General features: G+C 34.4%; 1 protein-coding gene across 1 annotated transcript in view; it reads right to left on the reverse strand.

The window, feature by feature from the left end:
• Positions 1 to 15,565, reverse strand: part of LOC108718692 (obscurin) — a 235,192-nt gene that overhangs the window by 86,269 nt on the left and 133,358 nt on the right. Inside the window, exons 79-85 of the mRNA XM_041565749.1 lie at positions 15,016 to 15,282; positions 10,202 to 10,474; positions 6,193 to 6,465; positions 5,638 to 5,925; positions 3,691 to 3,960; positions 1,663 to 3,027; positions 606 to 884 (exon numbers count right to left, since the gene is read on the reverse strand). Of these exons, the coding sequence (XP_041421683.1) occupies positions 606 to 884; positions 1,663 to 3,027; positions 3,691 to 3,960; positions 5,638 to 5,925; positions 6,193 to 6,465; positions 10,202 to 10,474; positions 15,016 to 15,282 (3,015 nt within the window). The remainder of the gene's footprint in view (positions 1 to 605; positions 885 to 1,662; positions 3,028 to 3,690; positions 3,961 to 5,637; positions 5,926 to 6,192; positions 6,466 to 10,201; positions 10,475 to 15,015; positions 15,283 to 15,565) is intronic.

Raw genomic sequence — 15,565 nt, forward strand, 5'->3', positions numbered from 1 at the left:
GTTTTTTTAATTCATCTCAATGCACATTTTAAGAGGGGTCATTACCTGTAACTAAATCAAATTAAAATAAAATCACAATTTTTTGCTATTTGCATTTTTTTGTTTATTTCTCTCCAAACAGGAATTTTAAAGTGTTCCTTGCAGATAGGGTAATTGATTATGGCACCTAAAAGCAGACCATTAGAAAAATATAGGACCTATACTACATAAATGTGCTCTTTTTGAAGCCAAAATCAATGCCAGGAACCCTTTAGTGTCAATGTATGATCAATGTTGTGTCTGAGAGCTTGAGCATACGGTATATTGACACTATTTATAAAGTTACTTGCATCCATACATGCTTCAAACCCCAGAGATTGCTAATATGAGAGGATACAGTAAAAGGTGGACATCAAGAGGTAGAGAAGGGTAATATCCTGTATTATATGGTGTGTTTTTGGGATACTTTATTAGCAAGCAAGCAGAGATTAATGGTGGCCTCAAGTATTATTGATGAATGCTAGTGCCATCATTTTATTTACAGTAGAACAGGCCATATAACGTAGGCCCCTTTTTTTAACAACAGCATTACGGTTACAGTTAAGTGAAGTCTTTTTGTCACTTACAGTCCACTCTCAGCTCAGCCTTGGTTGAAGATACCCCCATTCTGTTTTCTGCCAGACATCTATAGACTCCCATGTCTTTGGGGACTACGGCAGTTATAATAAGTTGGTGGCATCCCTCTTGGTCTTCATTGATCATGTAATGGTCATCCTCTTCAATCACCTTACCATCTTTGAACCAACGTACTGATGGCATTGGTCTTCCAATAACAACACAATCAAAACTGACTGGATAACCATCTTGTACCTCTTGGTTCTGAAGTTCAGTAATAAAAATGGGAGCTGAAAGAAACAGATTTCAAACATTATTTTTTTATTTTACTAAATGTAATTATACAAAAAACAAGAAATTGAATTGAAATAAAACAAATCCTATCAATAGTTTTTTTTAATCTATAACGGGGAACTCCGTGCAAGTTCTATTACCGCCTTTTGTCAATCTACGAGGTGTGATTACCTATTGATAGTTGTTTACCGGTTAAAATCCTTGTTTAAAATATATATGGTACGGTTAAAAAACGCCACCGATGCGCGTTTCGCTAAAGCTCTATCAAGGCAATAAATTAAGACAATTAATTGAAGCGGGAGAAGCACCTAGCACCTTAATAAGTGAATCAATTGAATGTGCACAGATTTAGTGAATTAATAAAAGGTAAAAGCACAACTAAGTTACATAATTAAACTCGATCCAAGGGAATTAATTAGTTTAATATACAATAAACATTGGAGGCATGCGGGGTTAATGTACTTTTCTTTAACAGTAAATCCGATCAATAGCAATGGTTCTGAAGTTCAGTAATAAAATTGGGAGCAGGAACAAACATATGTTACTCATAGAAATAAAAAAGTTCAAAGTCCTATCAATATCAACAAAAAGTATAAATCAACAAAATATCTAGAATATGACCTACAGCCGAGTAAGAAATGCATGATGTTCAAAATGATCTTTATCATCATATCGCATTTGTTTCACTCACTATTTATGTTTTTCTTACCCTGTATATAAAATATCTTGGACTGTTGAAAAATAATTTCACACTTTTGGAACAAAAATACTCACCAGTATCAGAAGTCAACAAGGTCATTTGATGTCTTGCCGCCATTTTCTGCTGCTCAGTGGTTCCTGTCTCTACTTTCATTATCCGTAGCTCAACATTCTTTGCACCTTGGTCCAAAATATCTATTTTGACAGGGATGCCCATTGCAGAGAACATCTCCTTGAATCTCTTAGCAGCAATTGATGCTTCTGACATGACTTCAAACTTGATGTAAATATATTTATCATCCTCTCTGTAAGTTTGCTGGTCTACAGGTGGTAAGTCGCCTTCATCAGCACTAACAAATAGTTCTTCTTCAACATCAGACATTTCAAGGGATGTCTTGGATTTAAAAATCTTATGAAGCCTTCTGCCTGCCTTCCTAAAAGCGTCATCCAAATCACTTCCTGATGTACTCTCTGTTTCACTGTCTGAGCCAGGCTTAGCAATCAAAGGCTTTGGTTTTAGAGAAACTTCAGGTAAGCCGCTTCCAACCACCAAAGAAGCACAATGTGAAACTTCACCAAACTTGTTAGAGACTTCACATGTATATTTCCCAGTGTCTGTGGTTTCTACAGCAGTTATAATCAAGGAACAGGTTCCATCAGGGTAATTATCAATATGATAATGGCGGCCATCAGAGAGTTCTTCATTGTCTTTCAACCATCGAGCTGTAATGTCAGTTTTGCTGATTGCTACACATTCAAGATGGACTGTTCCTCCTGGTTCAACAGTCAAATCTTTAAATGTTTCTGCAACTAAAGGACATTCTTGTTGCTTGATCACCTTTCTTGCTTTGTATCCTTTAAAAGCAGCTTGAATTTTCACAGCTGCCTTATCCAGTGCTGGGTCATCATCTTGAAATATATCTGAAATCTCAGGTTCTTGTGTGGGTGGGGGTTCCTTGATTTCCTTGTGCTCAATTTCCTTGGTCTCAAAGTGTTTAAAAAATTTGCTTTCAGACATTGTGTGAACTTTGGAACCATGTGTGAAGGTTGATTGGCCAGCTTTTTTAAGATAGGTCACCAAAGATGGTGTTCCAGCTCGCGATTCATCGTCCGAGCTGGTCACAGAAAAATCAGCTTCACTTGTTTTAGTCAAATCATCGGAAGTGTACCCTGAAAAATCTGCGTGCATTTCTGCTTCTTTTTTCTGCCTACGCTTTTCTTCTTCTTCTGGCACCTCAGAGATGGAATCCAACGTAGGTTCCCTGCTCATCCTCCGCTTCTTTGCTAATGCTTCCCATAATAAATGGAGATCCCCTTCTTGAGCAGCTTCTGGTGGAAGACTTGGCTGGGCGCTCTCTTCATCTTCATCTTTGATGTCAGTTCGTTCTTGTGCTAGACCAAAAATCTCTTGTATGCTCATGACTTCGGTGATTATTTGTTCTGAAGAGCAAAGAATGTTTTAAGACATGAATTTTATAGAACTGGGTTCAAACTTTGTCTATATTTGACATTACAAACATGCATATACACGTATTTTACATATTCTATTAAAAGGCCTAATATCAAAAGCAACATTTTGTCATTTTCTCACCCATTTCCCTTTCTTCTGCCTTGTTTGCCTGTTTAGCCAACATTTTTTTCGTCCAATTCCTATTTGACTAGCAATGAAAACAGTTTTTTGACAACATTTCACTAGACTTTTTTCCCTTATTCGCTTACCTTCTTGTTCACGGATAAAACATTATATTTATTACATTTCTAGGAAAAATGTTATTTCCCTGGACATTATGCTGATATTTTCATGGGCAATATGATTTTTTACCCACTTTTCTCTAGAATATGTCTCTGATTTCAGAAAAAAATATTTGTTTCATTGGAATGACAAGTGAATTTCTCAGCTTGAGAAATAGGTAAATTCAAGTGAACTTTCCCCATCAGTTTCTATTTAAACGAGAAAAATGTTAATAATCAATCATAGAATTGGATTCGTTTTTACAGGTATTTGTTATATATTCTTTTTTGGCACTGCAGACATGGGGAAAAGAAAACCAATCTCAACCAATCCAGACAAAGCCATAAGTAACTTTAAAATAATTAGCTTACTTTCCAAAGAAATGGTGGCGGTGGTCTTTTCTCCTGATGAAGTTGCACATGTGTAGGAGCCCTGATCAATTGATGAACTATTATGAATAATCAGAACTTGTTTTCTCCCTTGACAAATAAACTCATATTTTCCCCCAGACGTCAGTATTTCACTTCCCTTCATCCATTTGACGTCCCGAGTTTCTTTAGAGAATTCACACTCAAGGCGAATAGTTTCACCTTCCTTTCCACTCTTGTTTTCCAATGGGCGTTTTATGGTGATAGGGTGCTCTGCAATATAAAGTAAATACATGTAACTGACTCTACAGAAGACTGAGATATGTAGAAACATTGAGCAATAAACAAGCTTATTTAATGCTGTACTATATGATAGTATTGTCTGTCTGTAGTGACTTACGAGGGGGTTTGGGATTGTGCATTTTAAGAGAAAGAATGCATTTAATTCTCATAGAAGTATCAGCATGTGTAGCTACATGTAGCTTTATTTTTAATAATCAAATCAATGTGATCCTTGGCAAAATACTTTACTTGTTCTTTCCTACAGTGTTCAATCAAAGGACATACACCTTGATCATAATATGTTAACCATAAATCTAGAACAAATTCCATCAAAACCACATGATGCAAAGTACAAATATGACACAAAATATCCACAAGAAGAATTAATGAATTAAGGCGTATATCATATGGTCCATGCATAAATTGGTTTCTCGGTTGGGGACAGCCCCCCATAGGGTCCAATATTTGTCTGACCTGTCTGACGAGAAAAAAAAAAAGCATTTAGCTAGAAATGTCAGAATGAAGCAGAGATTGGATAGAGTGGAGAATGCCTAAGAACATGTCAAATGACCAATAGATATATATATACATGCTGCATAGTTACTGACAAAAGATAATGGATACCCAGTAAGATATTGGACAGTAGGAAAGGAGCCAATGAAAAGCAGAAATAATATTCAAAGAAATAATTCAAAAACTCTAAAAAAGAAATAAATGAAGGCCAATTGAAAAGTAGCTTAGAATTCTATAACATTCTATGACATACTAACAGTTAACTTAAAGGTGATCCACCCACCCAAGTACACTATTCCAAACTTCAGAAGTCTCGAAAGGAAAAAATACCAGGAAAGCATTTACTTGCTGCGATCGAATTGACCACTGAGCTAACAAAGTGGATGTATGACTTTTGAAGTCTGATTATCACGACAAAATTGTACGAGATATATAAAGTAGGGATGCACTGAATCCAGGATTCGTTTCGGGATTCACCCAGGATTTGGCCTTTTTCTGCAGGATTCGGATTTGGCCAAATCCTTGTGCCTGGCCGAACCAAATCCGAATACTAATTTGCATATGTATATAAGGGGAGGGGAGGGAAATCACGTGACTTTTTGTTACAAAAGAAGAATTTTTTCCACTTTTTCCTTTCCAGACCCTAATTTGCATATGCAAATTCGGATTTGGTTCGGTATTCGGCCGAATCTTTCAACAAGGATTCGGGGATTCGGCCGAATCCCAATATAATATAAAGACAACAACTAAAATCAATATTTTTTTTTTATAAATGTGAAATAGAAGAGAGGAACAGTATGTACAACAATGTAAAGGGTCTGTAAGCATACACATTAAACTGCTTCAAAGCCATGCAGTGGCAAAGCTAACAAATCCTGTATTGTGGAAATAGACACCAACTGCTAAGGTCAAGAAAAACTCAAGTGAATAATTCAATTTCAAGCTTAGAACAGCAAAACTTTGACAACCATTGAAAATAGTGATAGCATATAGTCTCCTCAGCTGTAAGAAGGTGAATTCTTTAATATATGTAGTCTATAACAAATGCGTTCCTTCGACTTGATTAATCAAAAAGCCATGCGAGCGTTGATCTTCTACACAGCTTTTTTACATCTTTTATTTGCGTTTTGTGCTACAAAGGCCACTCACTCTCACCTAGCTGTACCGTTTGAGGTAAATGAACAGGTTCCCCAGCTCCATGTTTGTTTATGGAAGAAATACGGAATCTGTAGGCCTCGCCTGGTACAAGGTTATCCACAACATACTCCATGGTTTGAATCATGTCTTTGTTGCACTGCTTCCATTCACTACCAGGGGCTTTTATTTCAACATTGTATCCTAGGATGGTAGAACCACCATCACTCAGCGGTGCAAACCAAGAGAGTGTCAAAGACCGGCTGCTTTTACTTACAATTTCTGGCTCTTCTGGAGGGTCAGGTAAGGCTAAAGGCACAACAGAGTCCCAATGAGTATAATGCTATGATAAATAGTCAGTGATGTGAAATATCTGGTTTGTTGGGTGATTTACAGCACACATTTCAAGCCATGGTGTTCTACATTTTATTAAAGAAGAACATAAGATGCCGAACAAAAGACATTTTTTTGGTCTGTAAATATTGGTTTTTAAGCTTCTAGAAAGAGAGAGACCAAAAAGTTGCTGTTTGATTTCTTCTCATTAATATAATTCAAGACAACAAGGAATTTACTTACCAAGAACAGAAATTTTGGCTGATGCCACTACATCTCTTGAAGCAAATGCCACTTCTCCCGAATGATGTAGTTGAGCATCTTTAAGAATTAACTTGTACTCATTTCCATCTACCTGCATTACCCAGTTTTCATCTGGTTGGATATCTACTCCATTAAAATACCAGGCAACCTCATTTACTGGAATGGCTTCACTTAGCATACAGCTAAAGGTTGCCTGGCCACCAGCAATGACTTCAGTGTCTACAGGAGGCTTCAGAACTTCCAAGCGCCATCCTGGATTCAAACACATATTTCAATGTTCTAAATTTTGGCAAAAAGTGAATATAAAACAAGTTCTTTACAGCTTACTATTTACCACCAAACCAGTATTTTAATGGCCACTTTTAGGATCACCCAAATAAAAGACTTTTTTTTTTGCCATTTTGAATGTAATAACCCAACACAAATTTGAAACATTTGTAGGCCTGAATGAGGACTTCAGTTTGAAAAAAAAGACAATTTTAAATAGTAAAATAAGTTATGCTTCAATTTTATATATAAGAATATAAGTTTCTATATAAATAATTACAGAGAGAAACATTATTTAGATTTTAAAAATTTTATGTTTTATGTTTATTATTTACTTTAGACTTTACAATGGATTTTTTTTCATTAAGACTGAAAAAGAGATTCATGCAGATCAATGCATTAAGAACATTTACTGATATTCTGTGCAAACAATCAGTTGCATAGTTATAAGGGCAATCTTTCAGTTTAACTTGCTTTATTAAGGTTAAAACTCCCAAACTTGTAATTTTTATTGGTTACCATTGGAATCACCTAACAGAAATCCAGAGTTGACCACTTCTCATTTATACATTAGGGGGCAGATCTTAAGAAGTTAAAAATACTTTGAAATTCGACCATCCAATTAGAATACTTCGACTTCGAATATCGAAGACAAAGTTTTTCAATCGAATTTGGGTATCCTGCGGTCGAAGTAAAATCGAACGATTAAATCCTTCTAATCGAACGATTCGAAGGATTTCATCGATTGATTGAATGATTTTACGCCAACTTTCAAAAACTTAAAATGCTCTAGAAGGTCCCCATAGGCTAACATAGCACTTCGGCAGGTTTAATTTGGTAAAGTATTGAAATAAAAGTTTTTTTAAAGAGACAGTACTTTGATTATCGAATGGTCGAATATTCAAACGATTTTACTTCGAAACGAATTCGAAGTTGTAGTATCCTTTTCAATGGTCGAAGTATACAAAAAATAACTTCGAATTTCAAATTTTTTTACTTTGAAAATTCCCTCGAATTGATAAATCTGCCCCTAATAGTGTTTTGGATTATCCCTCGAATTGATAAATCTGCCCCTAATAGTGTTTTGGATTTTGGGTTCGACCAAATATCAAATTCTATCTGTCAACAGTAAAATATTGGGCTAAGTTGTACAGAGCTTTAAAGTCATACAGTGACTTTAAGGGGCAGGTTTATTAAAGTTCGAATGGTAAATTTTAATTTTTGAAATTTTTAGTGTCAAAACTCAGAAATTCGAATGTAAATTTGAATGTGAGATTTATTACACCTTAACCTTGGAAACAGTTCTAATTCAAATATTTGTCACCTAAAATCTGCCAAATTAATTTACAAGTCAATGGCAGAGGCCCTTTGACCTATTTGAAAATGTTAATAGCCTTCCTGACATTAATTTTTTTCTGAGAAAAACTCCAATCGAGTTCATTTGAATTCGATTCGAGTTTTTGCATCAGTAACATTCGTTTGAATTTTATACATTCTAGTTTTTTCTTAAATGAGATAACATTGAGTTTTGAGTACATTCCAATTTATTGGAATAAAAAAAAATACACATAAATTCGGAATTTCGACCTTTGATAAATCTGCCCCTAAGGGTTTTGATTTAATTCAGCTGAATACAAAGGATTTGGCCAAATCCTGCAAAAATTATTGGGATTGACTGAATCCTATGTCTGGGTTCAGTGCATCCCTAAAAACAACAAGAAAAGTTGTACTTATCTGTAAATTATAAATTAAAAAGCAGAAATTCAATAATCAGAATAAAGACATTTAGTAATATAGTACAAAAAGAAAATACCACCAACCTCCCATTTAAACAAAACAGGGAATATTTTTCAGTATTTATGTTATTGTACTGTATTTTCAATTTGGTATTGTAAAATTATTTTTCTGAATATATTTTCAAAACAATTGGAGTACAAAAATGTATTAAGAAATATTTTGAAGGAAAGGTCCTACTAAAGTATATTTATTGCAAATTTTAATTTCCATACATTAGATGAATAACAATATAGTAAAAAAAATAACATAATTTAATTACTGATGTTAATGTGTTTCACTCTACTCCCAAATGACTCTGGTATTAAAATGTTCAACCATCATAAGAATGATACCATCTGACAACTTAATTAGCACTTTCCAAACGAGTTGCTTTAGAAAATGGTAAACAAATATGATTACGCTGGCACAAATTCAACTCAGGCATGAAGTTGGAACATATAGGAACTTGTAGCCGATAATACAAATTATACTCAGAGCATTAATGCCAGGTTTTACATTTACAAGCAGTTTTGCAAACATTCCAATATTGGGACTAAGGGGGTTATTTATCAAAGTCTAAATTGATCTCAATATTTTCTGCTATAAACTCCGATAAAATCCGCTCAGGTTTATTTATTATTACATTTTCCCTAAAATTTGCTTTGCGTGAAAAATCGGAAGATTTTGTCAAACTTTTCATGCAGTTTTCAGGATTTTTTTGGATTTTTCACCCAAAAACTCATATTTCTTATGATTTTTGCCTGAAAACCTCATATTATTGCACAAAACCCAGCCACATCAAAATATCATTGGGACTTCTTCCATTGACTTATAAGCCACCTCGACAGGTCTGAGATTTTTTTTTCCGGGTTTTTGGCATTCAGAGTTTAGTAAATAACCCCCCAAGAGTGTCTTCAAAATGATTTTTTCATTGGGGAAGAAAACTAAAATACATGATACAATGTAAAAGTAAAAATAATAACTGCAAAGATGTTGTAAAGACATCTTAAAAATGTTAGTCGAATTATAGATAATTTCTATGCTTAAATATTATTGTTATTATTATTATTACTATATGGAAATTCATTTATTCTGTAAAAAATAAAGCAACTAGCACCTTGATTTTATAATATTGATTTTTAATCTTTTTACTGTTACTCTTTATAGACACACATTTATAAGAATGCAGAAGCATAGTACAAGACTTTAGTTATGGGAACATTGAAAATATAAACAAGTCAAAATCATATGGGTGCAGTTTCATTTTTCTAAATATTAAGGGGCAGTTTTACCAAAATTTATAAGGGGCATATTTATCAAGGGTCGAAGTGAATTCGAGGGAATTTTTGAACTAAAAAAATTCGAAGTAATTTTTGGATACTTCGACCATCGAATAGGATTCTACAACTTCGAATTAACTGTCTTTTTGACCGCAGAATAGCCAAATTTGATGAAAAAAAGTTCTAATTCGATATTCGAATTCAAAGTATTTTTAACTTCGAAATTCGACCCTTGATAAATCTGCCCCTTAAGTCTTGGTTTTCAAAAGTCAAAAAAGTCTGCCAAATTTAGAATTAGTCTTAAAAACCCAAGCTGAAAAACAGCTTGAATTTAGAAAAAAAAACAACTCCCATTGGCTGCTAGCTTTTTATATGTTGAATTTTTTCATTCGAGTTTCTGATGAATAAATCTAGAAAATTTGAGTTTTGAAAACCTGAATTTAAATTTGCAATGTCTGTTGCAAAAATGTCAAATTGGGTAAAGATTTGGTAAACGTTTGATTAATCTGCCCTTTAATTTCAAAGTTGCGATTAAAAAAAAACTTTTAGCAGTAAAATAAAACATAAATTCAGAGGGTCTACCTCACAGTACCCCAACGTCACATATAAATGCATGATGAAAGAATGCATTATTATTTCAGCCGAGTGTAACTTCTAGTGCTTACCTTGCACATTCAAAAAGGCTGAAGTGACAGCATCACCCGCTATGAAAGTTACTCTGCAGCTATCTTGAGTGGTGAGGTTCTTCAGTAAAAGAAGATGCCTACGACCCTTTTCAAAATAAATCATCTCAATGTTTTCTGATGTCCTCGCAGGTTCATCATCTAACAGCCAGTTATAGTTGTAGCTCTCAGGCTTAGACAAATAACACCCAAAAAGAGCTTCACCTCCCTCTACTGCATCTATGTTCTCCAGCTCTTGCAGTACTTTATTCTTGGCTTTTGCACAAAAAAAAAAAAAAACATAAACAAAAGAAAAACCTTGATTACTAAAATCAAGACAACAACAAAACCTACACAGGACATTTATACAGTGTATATTCAAGGAAAATATAATATATTTAGGACTATGGTTTATCTTTCATTTTTAGATCTTAAAGGCTAAGGGGGTTATTTATCAAGGTCAGAATTTATCTCAATATCGGCTGCTAAAAACTCTGATTTTTTTGTGAATTTTCACCGAAAACTCAGAATTTTTCAGAGTTTTCCTCCGAAAGCTCCGAAAACATAGTGAAATTTCCCCAAACCCCCGACACAACCAAAAATCAATGGGACTGTTCCCATTGACTTTTATGCAACCTCGACAGGTTTGAGATGCCGTGATTTTATATTCTGGCTTTTTAGCCCTCGGGGTTTAATAAATTCCGAAAAATTCGTGATTTTTTAAAAGTCAGATTTTATAAAAAAAAAATCACAAATTTTTCGGATTTTGGGGAATTTCAGGTATTCGGAGCTTAGTAAATAACCCCTTTAGTTTTGAGGTGTAGCTTTTTCCATTTATGAAAGACAACCAGCCTAACACAGCGGTTGGTAGTGATGGGCAAATTTCTCCAGTTTCACCGAAAAATTTGTGAATTTCCTGAAGAATTTGCGAAACGATGAAAAATTAGCAAAACGCAGCCTACAATTCCCATTCCGGCAACAATTTGATGCTCATTAAAATCAATGTGCGCTTTTAATTGTCGCCAGCATCGGAATTGTCGCCGAGGCCAAAAAAAATTTCGCAGCAATTTTGCAAATTTATTCACCGGTGGCAAAGCATGGAAATTCACAGCAAATTTGTGCCTGGCAAATAAATTTGCCCATCACTAGTGGTTGGTTCTCTTTTCCATTCCGACCATCTGCTAGTCTGACAAACTTCCAAAGCAAGCAGATCTTTATGGAATTTGGATATGGGCTTAATTATGGCTCATGTAATATTTTGCCCACTGGGCCAAGGAATGAATTGAATGTGGGCACACACAGAGCCATAAGGATTAAGCAACTATCACATCCCAGGTTGGTCTTTTCTGATGGAACATTCCATTTCTGAGGAGTCCCTCATTGTCCCTCGTTGTGGCACAATACAATGCCTTTGCATTTAACCATCTGTTAAAAGATGGTTGGATTTATGGAAAATCATCTCTGTTCATTAAAAAAGTATAATTTCCTTTTATCTCACTGGAGAAATGTCACTGTTGTTTTTATAGATAATTTATAGATGACCTAAATCAGCCCCATTATGTATTTCTTATCGAGTAGCAGCTCAGAGCAAAGCATTTTATAGTTTCGCTGTATCACATGAAGACCCACTCATCCTTTATTTAGTGATTTTGAGTGAGACTGAGAAAGGCTTTGGGTTCACTGGTGGATCAAATATACAGAACATAAGGGGCAGATTTATAAAGGGTCGAATTTCGAGTTTAAGGCAGTTTCTAAAAACTCCAATCAACTCCCATAAACTCAAAATTCGAAAAAAAACGACCAATCCAAATTTATTTAATTTTTTTTTTAAAACGGGTGAATAGGATTGAGCTGCAAACTTGAATCAAATTCAAATTCGACTACTCCCCATCTAAATCCCGCTGAATTGGTGTTTTAGCCTATGGGGGACCTCCTACATTAAATTTTGAGTCGTTTGGTGGACTTGTTGTTTTTTTTTGGTGAAAAAACTCAAATCAAATTAAATCAAGTTCAATTTGAATTTTTTTTTTTTTTAGAATAAATTTAGATTGTGTTTTTTTTCAATTTCGATTTTATCGGTATTGACTCGAAAGAAGACCCTTGATGGGTTCTAGAATATGGGGTGCATTAGTTTTTTAGCTATTGATGACCATATGAATGTCTGGCAAATGAAAGACCATAGAAGACCATTTTGTTTACAATATAAAATAAATTGAAATGGAAAAAATAAAGGCAAAGAAAAAGGTGAGGCCATGATTAGCAAGAGCAATACATTGCGGAACTATTTGAATTAAGACAATGGATCGAACACAGAAAAAGGGTAATTAGTAGCATAAGTATTTTTTCAAGAAAAGTTTAGTTTACAAACCCCAAAGAATGGTTTTGGGTTCTAAATTGAACAAATTAAAGTTGGAGTTGTTTCGCTTACCAAGCCATTGAGATCCCAAGTTTGTTAAAAATTCTACACCTTAAAACTCATATGGAATGGAAACTACTAAGGTACAAGTAGTACAAGGAGTAAGAACAAATTGAATAATTTATAGCAATTCATTCAGTGGCCTGATTTCAGTGAATGATCAGAAGCTCTCCAGAACACTCCGGTGTGATACATGCACATTGTGGTGGTAGAAAGTCGTGTATGACATTCACAATTCATTAGAATTCCAGAAACAATTTACAAATTTACTGTAGTACACAACTGTAACTAAATTAATCCAGAACAACCAATCAAATCAAATTAGTCATTGAGTGCTGATTGGCTGCTTTGGGTTACTAGATCATGAGCAAGTATTGCATTTATGGCATCACCCTACTAAATCAGCATATTTTAGTTGAGTTTTATACTCAAATACTGCAAATAATCTTATTGAATATATACTTTCCTGGTGTATTTCTTGTGTTACATTTGGTAGGGGCATTTTCCATCTTTTTTCAACATTGACTTAATTAATAAAGCTTGTACTCAACATTAGGGATGCACCAAATCCTTGAATCCATCATGAAAGATTCGGCAGAATATCAAACCAAATCCGAATCCTAATTTGCACATGCAAATTAGGCACAGGGGAAAAAAAAGTGGAAAAATTGTTTTTATTTCCTTGTTTTGTGACAAAAGTCACATGATTTCCCTTCCCAACCCCAAATTTACATATGCAAATTAGGATTTGGATTCAGTTCGGCCAGGCACAAAGTTTCGGCCGAATCCTACTGAAAAAGGATGAATCCTGGCCCACTCCCAAACCGAATCCTGGATTTAGTGCATCTCTACTCAACAAATATTTTTCCTATTGTTTCATTTAGGAAATTGAAATTTTTAAATTCTACTTAATTATTTATTATTTTGGTTTGTATGAACACAAAACAAGTCAGCAGTCCACTGAGAAGCCCTCTTTATTATGAGCTGCTCTTTATCTACTAGCAGGTTACAGCTCCAGGAAAGCAGAGGTTTGTTTATACAGAGGGCTTTACAGTGGGCTGCTGATTTGTTTAGATTGTGCTCCTATGAACAAGAAGCTGAATGTGACTTTACTTTCAATTTTATTGACCGAAAGGTGAAAACAGGGTATACTGCTCCTAAAAGTTTTTTATACCCCTAATACTGTTCCACTCACCTTTAAAAAACTATAACAGATCATTTTCTCTTTCCCATTAGTATATTCCATACACTCCACCACACACACTATAGCTTGTCTATGCATCTACATGAGGTTTTTTTTAATATTTTAAAAAGTAAAAGCAAACTTTTTTTTTTATTTTAATTAGATCAGTGTCACTGAAATGAAACTTGGTACATTGAAGGATGGTTTTCTTCACACCTCTTATATAAAAGCTATTTTAGTCAAGTCTTTTAATTGTAAACTGTTGCACTGCTATAATATAAAAATGTTTAAAAAAAATGATACTTCTCTATTAATTAAATATTGTCCAAAACAGAATGTATTTAGATCAGAAATTCTTAATTTATGCTTCATAGCAATGGCTGAACAAGACCTTGTAAGATTATTATTCCTGAAACCATACATCACAAGATTATCCCACCATCTGTCCCTTTACACTTAAAACATAATCCTGACTCTTGGGGGCATATTTATGAAGGGTCGAATTTAGAGTTTATGGGAGTTTCTAAAAACGCGACATTCAAAAAACTCGACATTCAAAAAAAAAAGGCCAATCTAAATTTATTTTAAAAAAAATCTAATTTTTTATATTCAGGTGAATAGGATCGACCTCAAACTCAAATCGAATTTGAATCGAATTAGTTCGAATTTGTTTAAAATATTTTCAAAAGTCCATCAAATGACTGCGAATTGGTTGTAGGAGGTCCCCATAGGCCAAAACGCCAATTCAGCAGGTTTTAGATGGCAAATAGTCTAATTTGAATTCTTAAAGGGACAGTACATGGTAAATTTTGAAATTTGAATTTAGACTATTCCCTAGTCGAATTACACTAAAATAAACTCAAAATTTGAATTTAAAAATTTGAATTTTCAATTCAACCCCTGATAAATCTGACCTTAAGTTTTTTTCTGGTGTTCACATTCACTTGAAATTAACTAAAAATATCCGTATTCCAAATGTCTATTTTTTTTTTATTTTTTTTAAATAATTACCCAATTCTGTGAACTATATCTCCAAACCAACTGAAAGACAAAGGAGCTTATTAATGTTTGGGCTGGTACATAGTGAATATACTGTTTGAGATTAAAAATTTCTATGACATGTTATTGTTTTCTTATTTTAAAACAAAATGGGTGGATTGGTGCAATGTATTGTTAGCAATAGGCAGGTAGTCTTCCACTGGTGCTGGAAGACCTCACCTTCAACATCAAGCATTGCCACAACTCTAGTGCCTTCAGCTTCACACACATAGACTCCGCTATCTTCTGGGATTGCAGATCTAATGGTCAGCTTGGCTACATTCCAGTCCTGCTCGATTGTGATTCGCTCCCCATCGGCACAAACTTCTAGGTCATTTTTCTTCCAATGGGCTTGCACTGGCCTAGAGTATTGGCAGATCAACTCTGCGGTGTCATCTTCATCAATGGCAAGGTCCTTCATTGGGCTGACCACCTCAATGGTTGGATCTGTCAACCAATGTCAGATTGGACATGCATTAAAGAGTCTTGATGAAAATGACAACGACAGCTTTTTTTTTTATTGGCAAAAAGCAATTAAGCGATTTGCGTTAACCAGCAAGCGGGATGGTAGGTGGATTAAGCCTTTGTTAGCAATTTTAGTGACGGAACAGCCAAAATCCAAATCCAGTGAATTATTATATAAATCAGTTCCTTATAAAACAAATATGATAGATGAGGCATGGAGTAAGACACCATAAATCTGAATAGACATGTTATAAGCACAGCTAAG

The sequence above is a fragment of the Xenopus laevis genome, chromosome 6L (assembly GCF_017654675.1).
Source record: "Xenopus laevis strain J_2021 chromosome 6L, Xenopus_laevis_v10.1, whole genome shotgun sequence".
NCBI lineage: Eukaryota > Metazoa > Chordata > Amphibia > Anura > Pipidae > Xenopus > Xenopus laevis.